The following is a 24,225-nucleotide window of genomic DNA, read 5'->3' as shown; positions in this document are numbered from 1 at the left end:
TGTCTGTAAATTGCTACAACACCATTAGCTCAGTTTTTAAGGAAGTCTGAAGTGGTGTTATTCCCATGAGCCTACAAAGTTATTTCCTAATGTCAGTGTCATTCCTTAACTCTATTACTGGCAAGTACCTATCTCACCACACTGTTACTACCAATTAAATCGGCTGTTTCCAAAAACGGTCTACACGAACCCCCAAAATGGTGACGCTGAATGAACGTGCACTCATTTTAAAAAAAGAAGGACCACCTGTAGTATCAGAACTCTTTTTGAGCCAGAGGACTAAAAAAGATTGTTATTTAACTTGACCACCGTAATAAAAAGGAGAAGATGGAGATGGATTGGACATGTTCTGAGAAGAGCACCAGACTCTGTTGTGAAGACTGCCCTCCACTGGACACCCAAAGGACGTCCCAAAATGGGCAGACCCAAAGTGACCTGGAGACGGACAGTTGAATCTGAAATGAAGTCCTGGAATCATTCGTGGGGAACGCTGATCAAGATGGCCCAAAACAGACAGAGCTGGAGATCCTTTGTTGCTGCCCTAAATGCCAGATGGCGTAATGGGTAGTAAGTTATTTAACTTAGAACCGCTGGCGACCGTGACTCTGCAAGTCAGTAAAAATGGCTTCGTCGGGTTGTCAGCAGTTTCCGAGATTTCCGGCAGATTTTAGGGGAGAAATGTCGAAATCGTAAATTTTTTTCAGCATATGTTATAGCTTTTTCAAAGAGCATTCCATATACATAATTTTCTGGTTTTGTATCTATCACATGCACTCATTTCTAACATCTAAAGGTGCATCCTTGTTCCTTAGATTTTACCCTAACAAGTGCAAGTTTACCACTGACAGTACAAGAGTTAACAAAATAGATTTCAGACTGTACCTTCAGCAATTCTTTCAGCTTTTGAATAGCACGAGGTAGATCCTTTTTCACACCAACAAGCTGGATGACCATTTCCAACTCGGTGTCCTTTGTTTTTTCTGGCTCTGAAAACAAAACATTTCAGAATATATATAATACATATATATAAATATATAGAGAGAGAGAGAAAGAGAGAGAGAGAGAGAGAGAGAGAGAGAGAGAGAGAGAGAGAGAGAGAGAGAGAGAGAGAGAGAGAGAGAGAGAGAGAGAGAGAGAGAGAGGGGGGGGGGGGACTTTCATAGTAGAGGAAACACAGGTGAGTTCAGTCTGAGTTCCATTTTCCAAGCTCACTCAGTAGTTTCTAAGAAGTGAATTTAATAAATCTTTAGCAAGGACTTTGACCTATTTAACAACAAATTGTTATTCTGGAATGTGAAAAGAAATAAAACATTTGGAAGAAAGCTCCAAATTTCCAAAGCAACTGAGATAAAATGTGTAAAAATATAAACCAAACAAAAGCCAAGTTTGTACACAGCTTCCCAGGACAAAATATGACCTTTAAGTCAATGACCAAGCCTGTAGCATGCATGGTTGGGCTAGCAACTAGTTCCGCCTAAACATCCCAATAAGTGGCTATGGATAGAAGGATAAAAAAAAATTAAGAAAAGATTAAAGACATGGACCTGAGATGATTAAGTCAAACATTAATATATATATCTACTTGGGGCATAAGTTTTTTTCTGCGAAGTGTGCTGACAAAATGAGTTGCTTCTCGGATTTGAGCCCTATGGAAATAGATACATCACGCTTTTAGGTGAAGTTTTTACAATTTATTAGTATGAAACAATAAAAGACCTGTTATACTTAGAATATATGGCATGAATAGAAAATCTACAAATTTCACCCTAGTGGCGATTTTTGGCCAATATCTCCATTTGTGGATTGTGAGAAGTAATGTAATTTTGTCAGCATGCCTTACATTTCATGACATGACACCCAAGAAAACTACATCAAACCTGAGAGAGAAATGGCGGACCAAAATGGGAACAAGATCTCTAGAATAAGCATGAGTACAGTTGAGCACAGAGAACTACAACACAGAAAACTTGGAATTCATGAATAGCTTGAACCATATGTCAAACATTACTATTGTTTATATTACTGTTCATTTATATTATGCATGTGACTGTGGGTCTGTTTACGAGTGCAAGCATACTATTATATATTTTTGTGGTTAAGAGCACAGATGTGTGTGGAAGAGAGGATGTGTGGGGGAAGAGTGTGTGTGTATATGGGCGTGCACATTGCGCACTTATGCAAGTGAGGGCATGTTTGTGTGTGTGTGTGTGTGTGTGAGTGTTTAGGGGGTGTGTGTGTGTGTGTGTGTGTGCGTGTTTTCGTGTGTGCTCATGTATGTACATGGTGAAACACCAAACCCATGTTCCAGAATCTGGACAATAAAGATGTATCTTATCTTTTATTCCTTGACTGAACCTCTATAATTTCTTTGTACAGTCGACTACTCATCCGAAGTTCAACCTAACTGTTGGGACTTGTAAAGAAGATGAGGTGCTGGAACTGGAGAAAAAGATCAACTTAACCGAAGATCAACTTAAGCGAGTTCAAACACAAGCGGAGTCGACTGTTGGCAACACTGTTATCTCAAACACCCACATGGATGTGTTGAACAGCTCATCTCCAAAACCCCAATCAAATCATTCCCCACACTTTTCTCAAATTCAAATTGCGCTGCCACAATGGAAAACACGCACACACACACACACACCCATCATTAAAGAGGATTGAGAATATCAGGTTATACGATGAGCCATCAGGATGAGACCCACCTGCCGGTATCAAGACTTACAAAAGCAAGTTAGTATCTTAATCATCATGATCTGACATAGAGGATTAAGAGCAAATTTTTTTTTTCAGTTTTAAGGATCATTATCTGTAGTGTGCATTAGACCCTAGAGCTTCCTCAACTCTAATCATGAGAGCCTGGGGGCTGGGTGATAGTGTGTGATCAAAGACCAGGGACGCCAAATGATTTTGGAAAAAAAAACGGAAAATGAGCAGAGCATCACATCTCACCTAAAACAAACCTTGTAAAGTTTTTCAATGAGTAAACAAAACATCTTTCTTACCTCTCCCCTTTCCTTTGCAAGTGTATGAAAAAAAACGGAAAAAGATACAAGGTGTGTGTGTGTGTGGATCAGGAAGTAATACAACACAGAGGTGGTTGCGTGTTCTGTGCTCCTTCGACCAGAGTTGGTTACATATCTTAGTCATCATGATCTGACATAACAGCAATTTTTTTTTTAGTTGTGAGGTTCATCAACATCACCCTCTTCCTATCTCTTACTTAACACATTCTACTATGTATCATTCTATAATATTATCAGTGACAGTGACTTTCTATGATGGCAGTGATGGATTTTCCTACTTTTATACTGTCAAATTTACTTCCCTTGATTTTTCGTTTTCACATTTACTCGAATTATGGATGTGTTGAACACATTTGTCAATCCCTGACGTGTTTGTGATATCCGCGCTTGACTGTACATGTTCAAATGAACAATTCAAACAAGAAAGACACTACTGACGACCTAAGCAGAGGGGAACAAACAGTAATCACTTTGTGTAGGACAAGACTAGTCCCTTCAAAATTTTGACCAGCATAGAGTTAAGCTGTAATTACCCATTTCTTGACCACTGTATAACTTCCATCACAGCAATCAAAACAACTGAAGCAGCACATTCTACTGTACTGAATCAAGCAAAAATGTAAAAACTTAGTTGCTACTGGATAAATAACAACACCAGTAAAAACAACAACCGAGCTACTGTTCCTTTTATGACTTCTGATCTACTCAAATACTCTTCATGCTCATTATAATTCAGGCCTTTTACTTATGCAAGACAAGCTAGGCCTACTTGAAATAATCACTACTTTGGCTTTGTCACAAGATTTTGTGAATGGCATTATAACAAAAACATTCCTTTGAGTTTATGGAACATGACTTACTTTCAAAGAAAATGCTCTGAAACATTTCCTTACACTTAGCCCAAGAAAGGAAAGATGAAGTCTTCTTGCGCTTGTTCATTTCAGCCTTGAAAGCCTGGAAGATAAAGTAAAATAATCGTGCAAGTCTGGGTTACTAATTTCTTTTTGCTGAAAAGTAACTTTATTACATTTTTTTCGGTGTGAATGTAATTAAATTAAAACCTGTGTAATCAAATAGAAAAAACCCCAGGAAAGATGAAAACCAGAGAGGGTCTAATAATTTTCTTTACTTTTTTTTAAAGACATTTAAATTGAACTATGTTTTGAGCAGACTTAAAAACAAAAGCATTTCAGTAAATTGTTACAGTGGGAGAATTTTTTTTCATGTTTGGAATGAACAGCATATCTTGCAAACACATTTCTTATTTTCTTAAATTAGTAACTTTATTATACTATTATCATTATTTGAAAGCCATATAATTTTTCATCTATTTTCCTGTCGCAAAAGCCTTAAGCTGTCCCCATGGTTTTATGCACCCCGCATAATTTAGCAAAATTTGATCATTTTTTGCATAATTTCTAATTATTTTCCGTCATCATTCTTTGTTAAAATTCACAGAATCGCATAATTTCACATTTTTGGGCTCAGTTTGCATAATTTCAGAATTTTTCTTGCATAAAACGATGGGGACAGCTTAAGCATATCGTCAGTCGCCTGATGAAATAGTAAATTCCACACGAAGCAAATTTTACAGAAGAGGGAAAAAACTGCATTCCTCTTTCATTTGGCGTTCAAGACATAAACTAAATGGATAAATCTACTGTAGCAGGGCCTACATTTTTTACCATAGATGGTCATTTTTTCGAAAAAGTGTGGGATTCACGATTTTCATAGATTCAAACCTCGCCTGAAGCGGTCGTGAACTGTGTGGAATTCACGATTTCATCAGTAGGCTTTATGAAACGTGATGTTGTATTCACGGTTATTAGGAAGCGTGTTTTCTCTTATTAGAGGCTCTTGTGTGTTTAAAAATAAATGAAAGCACGGAATACTGTTATACAAAAGATTTTAAAAGCCCAATTTAAAACTGAGTATGAAATTACAGACTGAGAGAAACAGAAAGCTATTCATTACTTTACCACTATAAACATCTATCATTATTACATGAATGGGAAATTGTATGTAATTTATGAAATCATACTCCTTCATTTGACTGCTCTCTCTCTCTGTCTCTCCTCTGTCTCTCTGTCTGTCTCTCTTTGTCTCTGTCTCTGTCTCTCTCTCTCTCTATTCTTTTTTTTCCAGTCGTGTGTAAGTGTATGTCTTTTTTTTATTGGGCTGAAAGGGGGGGGGGGCAGGTTGGATTGGTTGAGAACTTGTTTTGTATCAAACTTCTATACCCCGTGAATGACTGAATGATCATCTTTCATGATCTTACTGTTTGTCTCTCAGATTCTGAAAATAACTCTTTGCAATTTTTAAAGGAGAATGAAACAGTGGTGGGGAACTTTTTTAATTTTTCCTTGTCTCTTGACTTTAGAAGACACTCCCACTCTTTGTTAGAGTTCAGTTGGCAAAGGATTTCTCCTTATGATGTATATCGGAGGCTTTCTATTGCATTAACAGTTTGGTCTTCTTTTTGTCTACCCGACCTGACAGTTTTATGGACTGCAAATTTTGGCAAAATCATGGAGGAAAATGTGATCCTCAAATTTCCCTTTATAGGGTCTTCGTTGATATAATTACAAATTTCAGTTCTGAAAATGGCAACATAATCTAGTAGGCTGTATATTTGTGTGTTTTATTTAAAGCCGTCACTCAAAGACGCCGTGCATACTTTCTACTTGCATTTGAGTGTGGCCTCTAATAAGATTTTGCATTCAATTTGTGTGTTTGTTTTAGTTGAAAAGGCACCCATGGCATTATAAATAGACGCAATTTTGTGCTGATAACCCCCCCCCCCACACACACACACACACACACATACACACAGCTGTAGCTGTATAATAATATAATCTTCCATGCATTTCTGCACGTTGAAAAAGTCCATTAAACAACTTGTGAATTCATTTGCAGTCAAACTACCTTGTGCCTTGTGTCATAAGTAATAGAAGGCATCATACGAGGTCGCATTGAAGATTATGTGCATCAAATGCATGCTTTTGAAACAAGAGCTGGAAGAATTGATAGACAGTGCCAAAAGTACATCCTGAAGATTCATGTAAATCATCCCAATGTCTTCTTGCCCAAGAGCAAAGGTTCTATCTATGGCGTGCCCTTTTTTTGTCCTTTTCTTTTCTGACATGAGAGATTCCCACTTTGTCTGGCTGACGTTGTCAAGACTCAAAACTCACACATAATTCACATTGATCTTTTTTGGCTCATAAATCGACATGTTCTCTTCATCTAGCACATATTTGAGTAGTATGCAGATTGTCCCTGACCTGTGAAGGCTATTTCGTAAAACCAAAGAAGCTCCGACAGATTACAGAATCAGGTATCAAGATTCAGTTTTCCAGAGCTTTGCTGGCAATAGTGGGAGGGAACCTTCGGAAGCATGTCCACAGATGTGAACAGAAACTCCTTGGCTTGCACGACCCTTGTGGATTGTTTGGTGATGCAGCTAGATAGGGCTCTTCTAAAGCACTCTCTACAAAGTGGTGTCATCAACAAGTACCCGAGGAAGTTCCTCACGATCAGATGGACAGACACCAATGAGGAAGTATTAAGCAGAAAATTTTCAGACAGAAGAAAGCAGTGGAGATGGATTGGACTGAGCATGCCATCTGGAATCCAGGCTGCTACATAACAAAGAAAGTTTTAACTTGGAGTCCACGGGTTAAACGAACAAGAGAAGGCCATGTGGAACCTGTAGAAAAGTCACAGAGAATGATGAACAGAAAAGTGGAAAGACATTTTTTTTTTAATGAAGAAGTAAACCCAGGGTAGGGAATAGTGTAACGTGTTTGTCCGTATGAGGTGAGCCAGGCGATGATGAAACTGGCCTGGGCTCTTTTAGAGCAAATGAGCCTGGTCATAAATATCAACATCCTGCAAACTTTGATCTTTTGGTCACTCTGTTTCAGATAATAAACGTCTTTCAGCTTGGTGTATCCATTTGCTTAAACTGCACTCTTTCGTGGTGAGAAGACCGTTCACATAGGTCTTTTACATAGGTCTTTCAGTCTCCCAATGTCAAAGTCAAAACAAGGACAAGGATAGTTATAATATTCTGACTTTGTCTTTTAATAGTGAGTAGTCATTTGGTTGAGTAATCACATTTGGGTTTCAGTTCATTAGTTGTTTTTTTTAAATAGTCCTATCTCTTGATTTATATTGCTTATTGCTGGCCTCTCTCTCTCTCTCTCTCTCTCTCTCCCTCCCTCTCTCCCTCCCTCCCTCCCTCCCTCCCTCCCTCCCTCCCTCCCTCCCTCCCTCCCTCTCTCCCTCCCTCCCTCCCTCCCTCCCTCCCTCCCTCTCTCTCTCTCTCTCTCTCTCTCTCTCTCTCTCTCTCTCTCTCTCTCTCTCTCTCTCTCTCTCAGAGGTTAAAAAAAGCACTTTGATCAGTTTGATCAGTTCCAGGGCATCGTGTACTTTGAATGAAATGTTGTTTTTTTTTCATGGAGGCCTGGTTCTTCTATTATTTCCCTGGAGGTTTTTCTGCAGCTCTCTTTGATGTCAAAAGTGGTTCACATTGCTCAGCTTCACAAAATTCCTTTTCTCGTTAGGGAACTCGGATGTCAAATCAATGAACTTTCAGTGTCAAACAAGTTTGGATTGTGATACAACACGAAATTATACTTGTAATTTATACTTAACTACGTCAATTTTTTTATTTTTTTTTCAGACAAGCAAGATCAAAATTGTATAGCCTACTACCAAAAGGCTACACACATTACACATTCGAATGTGACAGTCGTAGTGAAACAATACCAGTCCTGCATCTAGGAAACAAACAGTTTTAGTCATGTGATAGAGAGGTTTTCCTGCAAAACGTATTCAGTCGACATCATAAATTATACTCTTTGGCCTGGAAACTCTGAATACTGACCGACCATTGTGTTTGCTCAACGCAGTCGCCATATTTCAAAGGTCTAAAGAGGCGTTCACGGCGCCAACGGTAAGCCCCGAGAGTCATAAACCGCCTGATGAGATCGTAAATTCCACACATATGAGGGATTCACAGTTTCATCAGGCGATTTTTGGGGCACAGTGTTTATTCACGATTTTCTTATTACGTCAGATTACACGTTTGAGTTGAGATAATTGAAAAATAGTTTTACAGGGACATGTATCTCATCGAGCACTATCAAAATATGCAAAAAAACGATTTTTGAAAATTTGTGGAATTCACGGTTTTATCAGGCGACCGACGATAAAAAAAATAATATGATTAGTATGTGCCCAAGTGATGCACTATACACGGTGTCATTTTTCACCCGATTCTGTTACCTTTCTGAGTATCTGCACCAATGTTATGTCATTCATGTTCCAAACGTTCGACAGTTTTTGTTGTGCCGTTTTTTTATATTGATTTTTTTTTCATTCACACTTGTCGAAAACATTTGGCAATTTAGCACTGCGGACATCAGCGCGTCTAACAAAAACCAGACAAGTTACAATGTCCTTTCTTTTTTGTGTCTCAAGAGCAGAAATGCATGCTTTGGGTGCATTAAATAATAATTACCATAAATACAAAGATACATCTAAAACTGTACGTTGAAAAGCACCAAACATTAAGTCAACCCAGACAGAGCGGCGACAGGGAGCTGACCCCCGTGACCCCGACGTGATAAGGCGCTCAGCGGGAACCCCCCGCTGCAACTAAAATTCCACTGCCGGTGCACCGTGTATAGAATTGTCACATTTTAAATACAAATGTCTATGATCTACTGGGAAAATTTATTCTAAAAATTCAAAAACCTGTAACACAAACACGAGAAATTCCCATCCAGGAATAAAGTAAGAACAGTATAAGCTCAGCCAACTAAATCGGAATTTGCATATTATACAACAGTACGCATCCTCCGAGTGTATCAGCCAAATTTTCTTTTTCTTTTCCTTCAAACCGAGACGATCGACTTTCCAAATGTGCAAGGTGCACAAAAGTAATCACACCTTTCTTCCCATGCTTTCGACATATGTTGTATTTGATATCAGTCTCTGTTTCAGAACATTTACTTCACTGCTCATATCTATTCCGTTGTGATCTCGAATAACTTTGGCTTTTAATAATAAAGGATATGTTTTACCCTCCCAGTCAGACAGACTTATCTGATTGCACTTCTAAAACTCTATCCACCATGATAGTTGGGAAGTCCATCTCTTCATCCCACTCCCTTTTCATCCCAAGTAAAGAGCAAGGATGTAAAAACATCTCTATGTAAAATGGAGAAAAATATTAACTACAGCGAAACTCAGATAAAACAAAGTCATCAGTATCAACCTTCAACGTCACTGAATCCAGGTGATCCCAATATAACATTATTATTAAACATACTGGCCTACAAAACAGATTTTTTTACCCCCTTAAGTTTGAGACTTGATTTATAGTAATAATAATTCTGTCTCCCCCGGTCAATATCAGTCGTAAGATGCAATGTGGTATTATCAGTTACGAGGCTCGAAAGGCAAAAAAGTGACTTTCCATGAAATTTTCGTTCTTGGGATCTATTGAAAGTTTGATGTCTTCTGCTTCATTTAAGATAAAAATAAACAACTATAATCAACTATAAATATTTTATTTTGATTTATTTTGGAGGTGTGTGTGGTTTGTTGTGAGCTTGGGTGACGAGATAAAGGAATTTGGACCTTGCTAGTTCGTAGCTGTGAAATTATTTTTAGAACCATTACCTCATGGTCACCTTTGCTTCAACCAAAGATAGGAGAATCTTTGCTTCAAAGTTCTTCATTCGCTACTATTTTTAGATTTTGACCCCTTTTCGAGCATGAATTGTCTGAAATGTAAACAACTCTGGTTGGTAAAACGGAGTAAAAACGATAACTTCTAGTTCACTTCAAGCTTGTTTAAGTAAATTACAGCTGACTGTGTGGGTGTGCCCTGCTAGCTGATATCGTCTGTTGATCTTCCAGTTTTACACTTGGCTTGACTTTTAAAAAATTTTGTTATTGTGTTTTAGTGCTTTTCAAAGATTAATTAACTTTCCTCTAGATCTCTCAAAGTGGACTCTTTACGAAGAGGCCACCGAGGTGGTCTATGCGCATGTTTGTGTGTGTGTGTGTGTGTGTGTGTGTGTGTGTGTGTGTGTGTGTGTGTGTGTGTGTGTGTGAGTGTGTGTGTGTGTGTGTGTGTGTGTGTGTGTGTGTGTGTGTGTGTGTGTGTGTGTGTGTGTGTGTGTGTGTGTGCTCTCATGTGTTTATGGTGCTATTGCAAACTTATAATTACATAGCGTTAACACTGCACGTAAGCCGACTCGCGGCCTTCCGAGCGCGTGGTTTCGGTGGAATAGGGGTAATTCAGATCTCTGTTTCTTTGCTCTTTTGCTATAAAACACCAAATGCTGAACACATTGAAAAAGTTCAAATCTTCTTCGTTACAATAGTGTAAGTTATTTGTATATCCGACTATTTGGAGCTGGAAAATCGCAGTGGAAAGGGAAGCCCATCACGGTCGGAATTGACACCCATGCATTTGAATGTCTTGCAGAAAGATTGATGATTAAATACCATCTTTTCATTGGCGGAGAACTATACAGCTTTGAACGTGGTTTCCCGCGGTTATTATTTTTGGCCTTTGGCGTTTGGATAGAAAACCTTTAAAGAACGTCTTTAGTTTTCAAAGATCATTTTTAACACGAACTGTGTAAAATAACGGCTAAAAAAAGTACCAATAGAAAGAACAGTTCTTCTTCTATTACAATAAAGTCTTTGGCTTGGAAATATTTCGTATGAATCTTTCAGCGAAACTACCGGGAATTCTCAGTATACTACAGTATTAAGTCGACTAGCTTGCTGAGGGGGCCAGTTCGACGCCGCCTGTGACAAAGCTTGGTGTTTTTATTAAAATAACGACAGATCAACGTGTTTGAGGCAATAAAATGATTTGTAATGATGTCACAGTCTTGAAAACAATTAGGTTTCATTTCTTTGTTATAGTGATTGTACTCTGTTGATGTAGATATTTGGTGAACTTGGTACTCTTTAATTATCTGTCAAACATGGGGTTACAACCTGTTGGCGACTTCCGCAATATTTGATTATTATGTTAAATTGAAAAAGCTGCCATTCTCTTAAACATTGACTGAGAGGTAAAAGTATGATACCGAAATTCTCAGGAGACATAGGCCTTTCATTTGAAAAAGATGAATTTGATATACAGCAACTTTGAAAATTTAGCATCTGTTACCTAGTATAATGCTGACATTTTGTTGCATTTGAAGTGAAGTCCCATTCTCTTGAAAATTTTGTTTTGTCCTTAAGTTTTTTCTCAGTGAATGAATAGTTTTCTACTCTGTACGTTACCTTGTAGTAGCATAGCCAAGATAAATGCTAAATTTCAAGTCTCTATCTCAATTCTAAGACCCCCATTGCTATGGAAACATGTTGCTCAGCTTCGGAGGCCATTTTCTCCTTTTCCTGTTTCCTCACCTTGCACAATTAAAAGTTCTGTATTTTTGTCAAATATTGTCATATTTACCTCATTCTTTTTTTAAATTGTTGAGAAAAGGTGATAGTTTTTTACAATAATGTTAACTCAGTTTTGAAATTTCCTTCATATGACTGATATTGACCGGTAGGGACACAATTATTAGTAAATCAGGTTCACTGAAACGAAAATTGACACCTGTTTTACTCTATCATGTCAAAGTTTTTTTCTCTAAGACATTACCATTATTTTTACTGTTTGTAATTGAATTATCCCTATTGATAACAAATGTTAACCTTGTTCAGAGAAGGAAAAAAACAAAGAAGTGAGACACAAGCTTTTCGTTTAAATCATGTCAGTCCTCAATTTCACAATGGCAACATCAAGATGTACAAATATTCACAACGCAGGCAACATGCTCATAACAAAAGCTGTTTTTTTGCAGAATTGTCTGGAACGCATTGTGTCTGAACAGTCTCTTTAAATGCTCAAACAGTAATCTGCCATCATGTTGATGTCCCATCGGCCTTAATATCTTTCCTTCATAATCCTAATGTCTTGATAAAATCTTTCAACTTGCTCATCACTGACATCACCAAGGTTTTGAGGAAATTCATGCAAATGATTCATCAAAAATGAACCTTGATGCTCACGCTGAAGTCCAAAAGATGGACGTTCACTTTAAAAAATTTGATCATGTCCTTGTAATTTTCTGCTGTTCTGCTGCCCCAAAAAGTTTTTCACCTCAGACACGAACGATTCCTAAGCTCCTTTCTCGACATCAGACCTGCCCATAGTCCATTACACATATCTGTTGTATGCTGTTTAGTATTGGCTAAGCATTATTCCCGTCTCTACAATGAGCCATATCAAACCTCTATAAATATTCAAACTAAATCAGACCCAACTTTTCAAATTTATATCCACTTTTGATCCAAAAATACTCTTTTTTTCAAATCAACCTTTCAATTTCATTTAATTTGATATGAAGTATGCAATACTTTCTACACAAACAGGTAAAACAGTGAACAAAACTATACGTTAGCACTAAACAGGTGCCTGCTTTCAGAAGAAATTACATAGCCAGTGAAAGAGTCAAACACTCACTCACTTTTTGCACATGGGATAGCATGTCTTGCTCAAGACATAGTGGTTAACAATCGTTCCAAAGTTTTCAACTTATTTGTAAACTGCACTTACGTAACCGAGTGACCATTTATCCCCACCCCGTCCCCCAAGACACACAGCCCTAAGGCTACCTCGGAGTATGGGGAGTGCTGAACACGCAAATGAATGTCCACGTCTCTGATCTCCTGCTCCTGCAACATGTCATCCAGGCTTTGAAAAACTTGCTGGGCCAGGAACTTAGGTGGGTACATGAAAGTGTCTAGAAGGGTAATTCCAGGTGGGACGATGATGACAGTGCTGTCTTTCTTTGCCTTCTTTACACACTGGTACATGGCTCTGGCGATAGCCTGGGGATTTCAGTACAGTCATTGCTTTTACAAATCCAAGTAGGAACCATCTAAGTACAGCAGGCTACTCATTCTGAAAAGAAGTGAAAACAAGCAATACCACAGATATTCATATGGGTCTAACAAAATGAAACAGTTTGATTTAATTCAGTTACACAATAGTTTGACCAAAATATATTGCTTTCCATAAAAATGCAGATTACATCATTGCATCTACTTTTTATTTCAAGTTATAGGGCTTCACAGAGTACTATACCTCAATCAAAGCGATCTTTAGTGGCCAAGGTCAAACCCCTCGTGAAGCAATACTGCATTACAGAGGAGAAGTGACTTTACAGATTTGTTTCTGTGACCCTCAACATGGCTGCTTGGTTTCTAATGAACATTGGTTTAAATAATTCAAGCTGCTGAAAAAGTTTAGCAGTGTGTGTTAGGTCAATATTCAGCATTTTGTTTGACATAGTCTTTCTACTGGCAGATATATATTATCATATATGTATACTCTGCACACTTTTCAATGAATGCTCACTCCTTCACCTTCTACTCTGAGCCAGGTAATCATAGCAACTAAAAACTGCTTTGATGACCAAGCAGGGATAAGTATGTTATCTGTGTGGCATCTTCAATGAGGCAGTAAACAATACCAAAGCTAAGCCCAAATATTAATGCCCAAGTAGATATTAAGGGTTATTTTGAAGGTAAAACATGCTGCTCTATCGCAACAATAGAAAAATATGTTTTAAAAAAGGATGAGCAAATTTGGAACACTTTTTAAAAAGATCTTTGATCTTTTGTGTGCAGACCAAGCACATGAATGTTTGTGCTAAAGGTGAGAAGAAAAGTGGCTGTCTCGGACAGTGTCATTGTGATATCTTTTATAATACAAGGGGAGAACGAGAAGTGGTCGCTTGTACAGGTAGTTGTCTTGGACTGGAGGCTATTAGAGCAGGTTCAACTGCACTTTAGTAATTTGGTAATTGACAAAAAGATAAGAGTATACTAAACGACATTGAGAAGACCTTCCTAGAGCATGTAAACAAACTGAACAAAAGCTGCAAAGATCACAGACTGAAAATCAGGACAAGCAAAACTGAAGCCCTGAAAATCAGCAAAACACCAGGCCCACTAAACATCGCAGTTGACAATAACAAAGTCAAGCAAGTAGAAGAGTTCTAATAGAACAGAGAAATAGAACAGAGAAATAGAAACCAGAATACGAAAGGCCAAAACTTTGACTTACCAACTGGCACCATTACTTTTAAATCCAATCATCATAATGGAAACACAGTTTATAAACAACACCTTCAAACCAACACTGTATTATTACCGAGTCCAGACATGGACAATAACCAAGACACACCAAAGCAAAATCAAAGCCTGCGAAATGAGATGCCTTGGGAAAACTCTAAGCATTTCAAGAAAAGACAGGGTGAGAAACGAAACTATTAAAGAACAAGTTGGTTCAACTCCCTGCTTACAATACATAGATAATGAATTAAAGGTTTGGGCACTTAACAAGACTACCACCAGACATTATAGCAGTGAGAGCATACCACAAGAAACTAGATGGAAACAGAGAAAGGGGCAGGCCCAGGAAAGGATGGACAGAGGCGCTCAGAGAAACATATTAGTCAAGGACAACATAACCATACAATAGGAGATAAAAACAAACTAGAGAAAAATGTCTGCTCCTCCATTCAACACCACAAGGTAACAGAGGCTGGAAAAGGTAAAAGTAAAACGTAAAAGACCAAATGACGTACCTGACCAGCTCCTAATCCCCACTCAGGGGTATAGTACAATAAATAGTTGTCCTCTTCCCAAGTTACAAAAGTAAAGTCAAGACCCAGCAGGTCTGAGTTTTCATTGACTTTAGCTTCAACTTTACTCTCCAGCTTTCTCCTGTGTCGCGGGCAGTGTGCTTGAATGTATGGCTTCAAGTACTCATCAAAAATGACTGGGACACATAACAAGGAGGAGGCCTTCAAAGGGAAAAAAGAAGAAAAATTCAAAGACTTGCATTGTAACACACTGTCAATATCGAAATTTTGAGATAATGAAACTGTTATCAAGATTAGGTAAATAAAACAAGGGACAATTCTAATCTGAATTACTGCATTCATCAGAATGAACACAACCAGTAAACAAAAAGTAAATAAATGCAAAACTTACATGCAAACTGACTACTGAAACTTTCTGATGATCACTTCATACATACTCATATGTTCTAAGCACATACCAGTTAGCACAATCTGCTCTGTCTCTTTCACACACACACACACACACACACACACATACACACACACACACACACACACACACACACATTACACATATACACACAAACACAAACTCAAACACATTCCTTGTTCAAAGAAGGAATTATATTTACAAGACAGATTTTTTTCCTTTTCGACTCTACAGCCTCATTTTTTAACATAAATCTTCAAATTTTGTCATAGGTTAACTATACACCAGTACACTTATATAAATAGCTTAATGGTTAATCAGAACTCTGATGTTAGCATCAATTCTTAATTTTCTAGCTTTCTAATTTCAAATTTACATAAACGCACAAACTCACACTCCATCTGCACCCATTCAGTAATACATACATGTGGATTAATCTTGTTCTCCTTGTCCACATGCACAGAGACATTAAGTCTTTGACCCAAGCGGGTGTAGTCTGGAACTTGTCTATCTAAAAAAAAGAGAGAGCAAAGAAAAGTGTCAACACTTAGGCATACAACTAAGCATTTGTGGATAAATCATAATACAACAAAGAAAGAACAAAGCAAAAAGGTACACAATTTTCTTTTCCTTTCCTGGTGAGTGTGGATCTTTACTGAAATTAATCAAGACACCATATGTGAGGCAGCATGGGGAAATCAGGCACTCATCAAAATAATGCAATCCAAGAAACAGGCAATTTTCCAGTTTAGCAATTCTTATCAAATTTTTTTTTTTTGGCTCAACACCTTTTATGTCTGTATAACAACACATTCCTATGTGCGTTTTACTGAAAAACATTGATTAAAGGCACAAAATATGTAAATTTTCAGTTTTCAAGAACTCTCAAGCCATTGAAGTTACTAAACTTTGACGGCCGTTTTCTCACTAATTTTCCCTTTGAAAGCAGGAGACCCCCACCTCGTTCAATCGCAAATATCTCGACTTTTATTCAAGATTTAGCTTCGAAAGCAAGGCAAATGAACAAGCTTTTAGATTAAATTCAATTACTCAATATACCCCAAAATTGATGAGCGCCAGATTCCACCATGTCTTGACACATATAAGTTCTGTTTAAAGCAGACCAATACATCCCAATCAGGACAGAGGGCACATTGTGTACAAATGTGTAAAGAAAACTGTGCACATACACACTTAACTCTGGACAAACCAAGTTCCCATCTCCGCAACGTTCATAACTGGGCTGTATTTTGGCACTCCACTCCCCCCCTCCCCCGACACACATACACACACACACACACACATACACACGAATATGCAAATACACACATATGCACATGCATGTGGCTCATCTGCTTGAGGGTGTAGAAGAATTTGGGAAACATTTGCAAAAAAAAGAAAAATTTAACTTCAAAACAACTGAATAGACCTGTCCTACCATTTTTTTAAAAATTTCATTCTCTGATAAGGCTGGTCTACCTCTGATTTCCTTTCAACAAAATAATTCTTCTGAAACTGATTTTGATAAGATTTTGAGCCAATAATTTAGCAAACCACCTTTATTAATGGGGAGCACAGACAACAAACTTTTGAAGTCTTTGCTCAACAGCATGCAGTCCAGTAAAAGGATAACAAGGTTGGTGGGTGTACTGGTATGGTTTGCTCCTTCTTTCCTAGCAAACACCTATCGTCCTTATCTCTCCTTGTTTTATGTACATGTTACTCTCTTTGAATATCTCTAATCGTCAGCACTTTATGACAAATTTGCGTTGCAAGTACTGTAAAATGCTTACTAAAACTAAATAATAAGAATCTAAAATGAGTTTTCTGTTCGTGTCACAACGTAATGGAATCAGGCGCTCGTCGATTTTTGGGCATGTGGAGTTATTGGTGGGTGGTCTGGTCTACATCTGCTATCAAAAATGGCTTTAGCCGCAGTAAGCTCAAAATGTTCTGCCATTATTGAAATATCCACTGGATGATGCCTTGTTCATCCCAAAGTGTGGCGCGTTTGGCCAAAAATGGTTCATTTGAGTCACCTCCAAGAATTGCAATTGTGCGTATGCATAATTTTGGAAACCCATATATACAATGAGTGAGAAAACCAAAATTTTCAAAAGTACGATGAGCACATTCTGATGGAAACAGAAGAAGAGGCAGGCCAAAAAAAAGATGGAAAGAGTGAGACAGAGAAAAAATTAGTCAAGAACATAATCATGCAACAGGCAAACCAACAAACAAGAGAAAGACGTTTGCTTCTCCTTTCCACACTGCAAGGTAACAGAAGTCGGAAAAAGTAACAGTAAGTAAGTAAAGTAAACGTGCAGGCCATTGCTATAACAACATTTAGACTGGTATCTAATTACATTGTTGGCATGATCCTATTGGCTGACAAAGTTCTGTCCAAAATAACTGAGGTACTTCAACATCATTTCCTTCACAGCGAAGACATTGATAGAAAAACAGTGGCTATTTGCAAGTATGGACTCTGACTCTAACACTGAAGATATATTTCCAACAGGGCATTAGTATTGTACGTTAGAAGTCTGGCAATTTCAATGAAAAAAGAGGTGTAAAATATCATCAAGTTCCAGTATATCACTTTCTGACAACATAACAGCAAAAGAACTTGAGTGCAAACCACAAGGAAAAACATCCTCCCAAGAGGAATACCCAGGCATGATTTCCAGCAACTTCTCTAGCACTTTCAAATCTCTGTAAAGTTGTCAAAAATACTTTATTTTCCCTACCATAATGCATCCACTCTTTTTAGAAGTGTGTTCCCTCAATGTGACAAAAGGCACATGGTGTTCAGTAAGGCTATTACAGGTACTACTAGATCTATGTAGAGTACTCAAAGTGAAGCAAATTGGAAAATATGGTGGTCTGTACTACGTTCTGATCAGAAGCAAAATACATTCTGATGCAATACTGTAGCATCGCAGTACATTATGTTTTCCATTTGACTGATCCTTACCTTTGCACTCCAACTCCAACTCCTCTTTCTTTGCACTGTTCACGACTTCTTTCCAATCTTGCTCATTGCAGGTGAATTTAAAAGCACGGACGACAGCCTCCCTTTTGGGCCCTACCAAGTATACGTTGACAGATTTCTTGATTGCCTTGCAGCAGGAGACAAAAACTTCAGCAATTAGATGCAATGGACAAGGAGCATCATCAACGACAAGGCCAATTTCACTAGAGTTCAGTGATGCCCAAGAAAGTGCATCCTTCATGATGTGGTGCATCTCACTCACTGCCACATCACGGGTCATGCTGATCTCAATTTTCTTCTCCTCCTCCGACCTCCTCACGATGGCATCTGTCAAATACACACCCATTAAGAAATTTAGCAGGGTCAAGTGCTGGCCAAATGTACCAGGCAAATATACTTGACATTTGACTAAATCACATTAACCCATGTTCCTTTCTATCTATAATTCCTTTCAAATCAAAAAGTATACAATACATTTTGAGTTCTTGAAAATTTTCAGTCAGACAGGAAAAGAGACAACTACAATTTGTGCAACAGTGTGAAAAATCTATTGAGCACCATTATCCCCATATAGTAGAATGACAGTCTGTCTCCTTTTTTTCTCTCATTCAAACTGTCAATCATCAACAGCCAAAGATAAACAACATCCCCTTCCCCTTCTCCGTAACCTCACTTTTCTCTTGTCAGTACTCCTGGATTCAAGTGGTGATTCAACCCTTTAACATCATTTTAGCTCTACGACAAAACCCTTACCAAATGAACGGCCCAAATCAATGCCTATAAAAAAACCACAGCAGATCACTAAAGCATTCTTATAGTAAACAGTAAAGAAATAAGGACCTAGACACAAGAGTGATTCTGCCATCTGTCCCCTGTTACAATTCACAACAAAATCCATAGCCTCAATTCAAGCCTACAATCTATTTTCACAAGGGGGCGGGAGAATACTTCCTGCCAACCCTTCCAGTCTCTCAAAAACTTATCTTAACTATAGACACTACACCGATGAGAAGACAACTAATATGCATATGGACAGAGTTCAGTGTGCTGATTTCAGACAATGCACAAAGAATGTCATTCAGTGCAGAAAGTAAAATATTTTTGTCCATTCACTCTTAGAAGTTTTGCCTGGCCATCACTTTGCTTGTATTCCCAAATATATACATTTCTTCTGATTTTTTTTTCGGACTATCTTCATGTGATATCAAACACTGACAGCCTTTATCTGATATTTACAATACATGTTTAACCAATAGAGAATTCTGTAAATAAAATGTTCCCTCTGATTTGACAACAATCCATACATGAAAGAAACTTTAAAAAGGCAAAAGACATGTACATTCAAACCTGCCCTAACGGCCACCTCCATAAGACGGCCACCTGTACAAACGGCCACTTTCCATTTCCCCCCTTGCGTTTTTTCTATATAATTTTACTGTGTAAAACGGGCACCTGTCCAACGCGGCCGCGGCCATCATATTTTACAACACAGCCCCTATCACACTAAGCAATAACACCGGTTTTAGACCGCCACCTTAGTGACTCCATTACGTTTTGTCATAAATTATGCATAGGCCCCTGGCGTTGTGGGCGATCCGTCATAATTCAATCACCTGTTGTTGTTGTTAGGTAGTCTTTCAAACCGATCATGTTGCGTAGGCCCCTCCCGCTGTTGACCAATAGCTACCAATTTTCAGCTGCTGGTGAGGTAAGCGAGTGATCCCTCATAACCCATAAGCCCCGCCCAGAACTCATGCTCAAATCGTAAGTGAGATGAGTGGTCACTGTTTACCCTGTTTGTAACAAAGTTACAAAGGACGTCAACATGAATTTGTGACAGAAGCGTCGCTCATTCTCAGAGTGGTGGCGACCCATGTGTTTGTTTTAACATGGCACTCGGTCTTCCTCGTCTGATACATTTCGTTTTATTGTCACCCTTGTGCAAAATCAGCAACAAAATAAAAATTACAAACAAAATACAAACCAACAACAACAACAAAAACAACAATGTGGCTACTTTCGATTGGGACCTCAGATGGAAATAGTTTGTTTTCTTCATCTTGAGCAGTCCTGCTTAAGACGGCCACCTGTCTTATACGGCCACTTTTCTCCAATGGGCGGCCATCTTACACAGGTTTGACTGTATGCAACAAAGTGGGACATAATGATCCTAAACATATAAAACAATAAGGCTTATTAAATAATAAATCAGAAGTGCCAACAAACAACGACAAAATGGACGGTAAAAAATTAAAGATAATATTGATCTCAGTAAGCTACAGTTTGACTCTTCTAACAAGATTGTTCAATCTTAATTTCTGTCCAAATGTTAAAAAAAAATGAGCTGAGGAAAAATATACCTGTTTTGCCAGGAATGACATGAATTGTCCTTTGCAGACAGATGTTGTCAATGTGTCCCTCCAGTATGAACAAGTGGAGAGCAGAACGCTGCAACTGAAAGTGGTGAATGACTGGTACATACTGCTTCTTTGTTTGCCGCACAGGTTGTGCTGTAGCCACCGGAACTATGATGCAATTGTATAGGTTTGATATTTCATCCCAAATTTTGCTACCTTTGTCTGTTGACAATTTTTCAGGCTTGTAAAATGGGATACATTCTTCTTCAACTTCTTTCATTCTCTCTTGAACAAGGTCGTATCCAATCTTTACACTCTTTCTTGATCTGCTTTTAAGTTCAATTCCTTCATCAGAAATCTTGCACTCAGCGTCATTATTTCTCAGAAGCTTGGGTATAAACTTTTCGACATAAACAAGTTTTTCTGGAGGAATATAAACAAACTCATAGTATTCAGTTTCAGAAGTTCTTGCATTTTCCAAAAAGGAATGTGCCGCTTCTGAAGGCTGATCATATTTTCTCCTTTCAATGTCCTCTTGCTTCCAATAATCAGGGCTATCTGCTGTCTCATCCAGTCCTTCAGTAGATTCCTGTTCCAGTTGAACCCTCAAATCTTTCCCTTTCACATTTGTTTTTGCAGGTGCAGAATATTTTTCCCGTATGTACTCGTGAAGGTCATAGGTTTTCTGAAAAATGGAGATGTGTACAGATTTGTCATCATTAAGCAAAGCTCTAAAGTTTTTCACCTACAGTTATTTTTTCCAGACACTTCCAAAGTCCTACATGTATGCACAGACTATGACAACCCTCATGATAATACAACAGAGGGTGCTCAAAGCCTGGGGGTTAGCAGCCCCTGTTCTTATGGCCCTTGACCAAAAACATACATGGCTTATTAACAGGTTTCCTCTTTCCTCAAAGCACTATTTCAAAATCTAGAGTCCTGAAAATTGTCCCCAATAATCTGAGCAGTGTATCCATATCTTTTTCAAGCTGTTAGCTTTTTGTTTTTCTTAATCATTCCTGTTTTATGATTTAGAGCTGAAGAAATTCGGATCAATCTTTACCTTTCTTGTAGAGTATGAATCCTAAAACTACATTCCTTGTCACTTTCTCCTTTCCCAACCTTATCTCTTTTCTCACTATAAATCTATGTGTATCCTGTCTCCTAGAACTTGGCAACATTTGCATATTGCTGGTTCATCTTAGATGCAAAAGTAGTGGGGAATGGGCAGGTCATTGACCTTACTAAGCCTCTTCTAATGCCTTACATGACAAAATACACCCTCCCCCATACAAATAAAATAACCATTGGGGGAGCAATTGGCAATGCAATTGTTCGACAAGACTTTAAAGCTTCTCAGTACCATAAAATTCTTTCAGAAAAGAAACTACAGCCTCACGTTCTATAACATTTCAGCAAAAAAGTCTCAGCAGAGTGAAGTACGAGTGAGAGGTTACGCACTCTACCCACTTTGGGAGTAATCTTTGTTGCTTCGCTATAAATCTTTTTTGATCAGGATTGGTCTCAGAACCATGTCAATTGGTACTGTCTCATAAAGTAGAACAAAGACAAGAGTCCAGTTAGCTTCAGTTTTGGAGAAGAAAAAGCTGCCAGAACTCACTTCATTGAAGACATGCAACTCCTTATCAGCCCTTGACCAGTTGACTTCAGACTCATTGTGTCTGAATACAAAATGTTCATGGGATAGCATGATGACTCCCCATCTAACATTTAAATCCCTGACTACCAGCTGGAAAATGTTCATGCTTCAAATTCGGAAGCATCACTTTCTCTCTCTCATTCTCTTTCTTCTCTTTTCCTTCCACCCCTTCCATCTCTATTACTCTACATTGAGAAGAGAAAAACAATAAAAAGATGGCTACCACCTCGTGCATGCTACCAAAACAACACTGACAAAATAAACCAATACCAAGAATTACAGAGTCTGTTTTGTGAACATATTCCTGCACTAGTACAAGTCCAGGACTGAGTGCAAAAACATTGTTCATATGTAATGCATCTTTCCCAGTCTCAGTATTAAGCTAACAATGTCAGGCATAATTCTACCAAACGGTGCACCTGATGATAGCTGCACTGTACGCAAGGACCTCTTTCAGGAATTGACTCAGGGGAAGCTTTCTACAGGCAAGCCACAACTACAGCACAAAGACATCTTACACATATATAACAAAACATGTATGGAGGCCATCCATACATCTGAGACTATGGTAGCTTCCTAAAACATCAGATCCCACAGACAGACATTCTGAAGGACTTTTATAGGTTTGAGGAAACACTTGTCCAGCAGTCAAAGGAAAATTGCCACAGAGTAAAGCCTCAAGAAACACTGAAGTCGTGACAAAAGGCCCGTGCTTAGAATTGGAGAGATTGCCACTGCCTGACCAGCCAGTTGATGAAGTTCAAGACACTATACATGGTGCAAGGCTATTGTCTCCTGGCACTGATGGAAGCTGCTTTGTCTACAAAGATAACCCTAAAACAACAAGTCAGTCTTTAGTTTTAGTAAGAGTTTTACGGCACTTGCAACACAATAAAGTCAAAAAAGTGTCGAAGATTAGAAGTGTTACAAGAGAGTAACAAACACAAAAAAGAAGGAGATAAGGATGATAGATGTTTGATAGGAAAGAAGGAGCAAACCACACCAGAGCACCCGCCAACCACCCGCACATGTCAGTCTCTCAGCTGTCAAACAATACAAGATATAAAATAGCAAAACATATTAGATGTATAGGTATACTGGACTGTCTGAAATTTCAGTTGTGAAAAAAAAGTCTGAAGATAACAGAATGTGCTGTTGAATCTAGTAAACCACAAGTAAGAATTAACCTTTTTTTAATGTGTCAAGACATGGTGGAATAAGGCACTCCTCAATTTTTGGGCATATGGAGTTATTGATTCATTTATCTTGCTTTTGACATTTGACGAAAAAATAATAACCATCTATCTTGAATCAAGGCCGAGATATTTGTGATTGAAGGAGATGGGTGTCCCCTGGGGTCAAAAGTAAACTTAGCCAGAAAATGGTGCCAAAGTTAAATGACTTCCAAAGCTTGAGTGTCCTTGAAAATAGCAAATTTACCATTTCCGTGCCTTTGATTGAAGTTTTTCAGCAAAATACACACATAAATGTGTTTTCAGAAGGGCATAAAAGGTGTTGAGCAAAAAAAAAAAAAAACAAAGATAAAAATAAACAATGGGCTGAAAAATGTCAGTTTTTTCGATTTCATGATTTTGACAAGTACCAGGTTTCATAAGCCCCCCCCCTCTTGATGATCCTCTGGGGAAGAAACTCTCAGAGTCTTAGACAAAATGTAGAAGGGTGTTCTTCAAACCTGATGTTTCTCATAATAATATGCTATATGTCCTTTGTCTTGATGAACAATGTGACCATGTCAGAAATCTGGCATATGAACAAAATCTACCGGAAAAGACTGGCTTTCTGGACTCTGGATTGAAAGTGGCACCTTTCCCGTAGAACCTAAAGAATGTAACTTTGTTGTCATTGAACTTTGGATCACTGAGAACGGTGTCCACTTCGTCGTGAAAATGGTGTCAGAGAACGATGAAGAGGGTGACTTTAAGTTTCTTACCTAAGTCAATCGTAAATCTAATAAGATTGCCAGTGCTTTCATCAATCCACCTGTGGAAGATTTGGCCATTGTAAAATGAGAGCAGTTCTTCCTCCTCCAACTCAAGGTTAAACAAAAAG

The 24,225-nt window shown here is 38.2% G+C and overlaps 1 protein-coding gene across 3 annotated transcripts in view; it reads right to left on the bottom strand.

Moving 5' to 3' along the window:
* Positions 1-24,225, bottom strand: part of LOC101852116 — a 39,753-nt gene that overhangs the window by 2,582 nt on the left and 12,946 nt on the right. For 2 of the 3 annotated variants that reach the window (XM_005106195.3, XM_035971841.1), the window contains 8 exons: positions 20,496-21,177; positions 18,118-18,462; positions 15,566-15,651; positions 14,714-14,932; positions 12,735-12,950; positions 3,890-3,983; positions 3,009-3,020; positions 883-986 (listed from right to left, as the gene is read on the bottom strand). In XM_005106195.3, coding sequence (XP_005106252.1) covers positions 883-986; positions 3,009-3,020; positions 3,890-3,983; positions 12,735-12,950; positions 14,714-14,932; positions 15,566-15,651; positions 18,118-18,462; positions 20,496-21,177 — 1,758 coding nt within the window. The remainder of the gene's footprint in view (positions 1-882; positions 987-3,008; positions 3,021-3,889; positions 3,984-12,734; positions 12,951-14,713; positions 14,933-15,565; positions 15,652-18,117; positions 18,463-20,495; positions 21,178-24,225) is intronic. The other variant, XM_005106196.3, reaches the window with a different exon arrangement.

The sequence above is a fragment of the Aplysia californica genome, unplaced genomic scaffold (genome assembly GCF_000002075.1).
Source record: "Aplysia californica isolate F4 #8 unplaced genomic scaffold, AplCal3.0 scaffold00518, whole genome shotgun sequence".
NCBI lineage: Eukaryota > Metazoa > Mollusca > Gastropoda > Aplysiida > Aplysiidae > Aplysia > Aplysia californica.
Note: the sequence above shows the minus strand (reverse complement) of the source record. Positions and strands in the feature narration are given on the sequence as shown.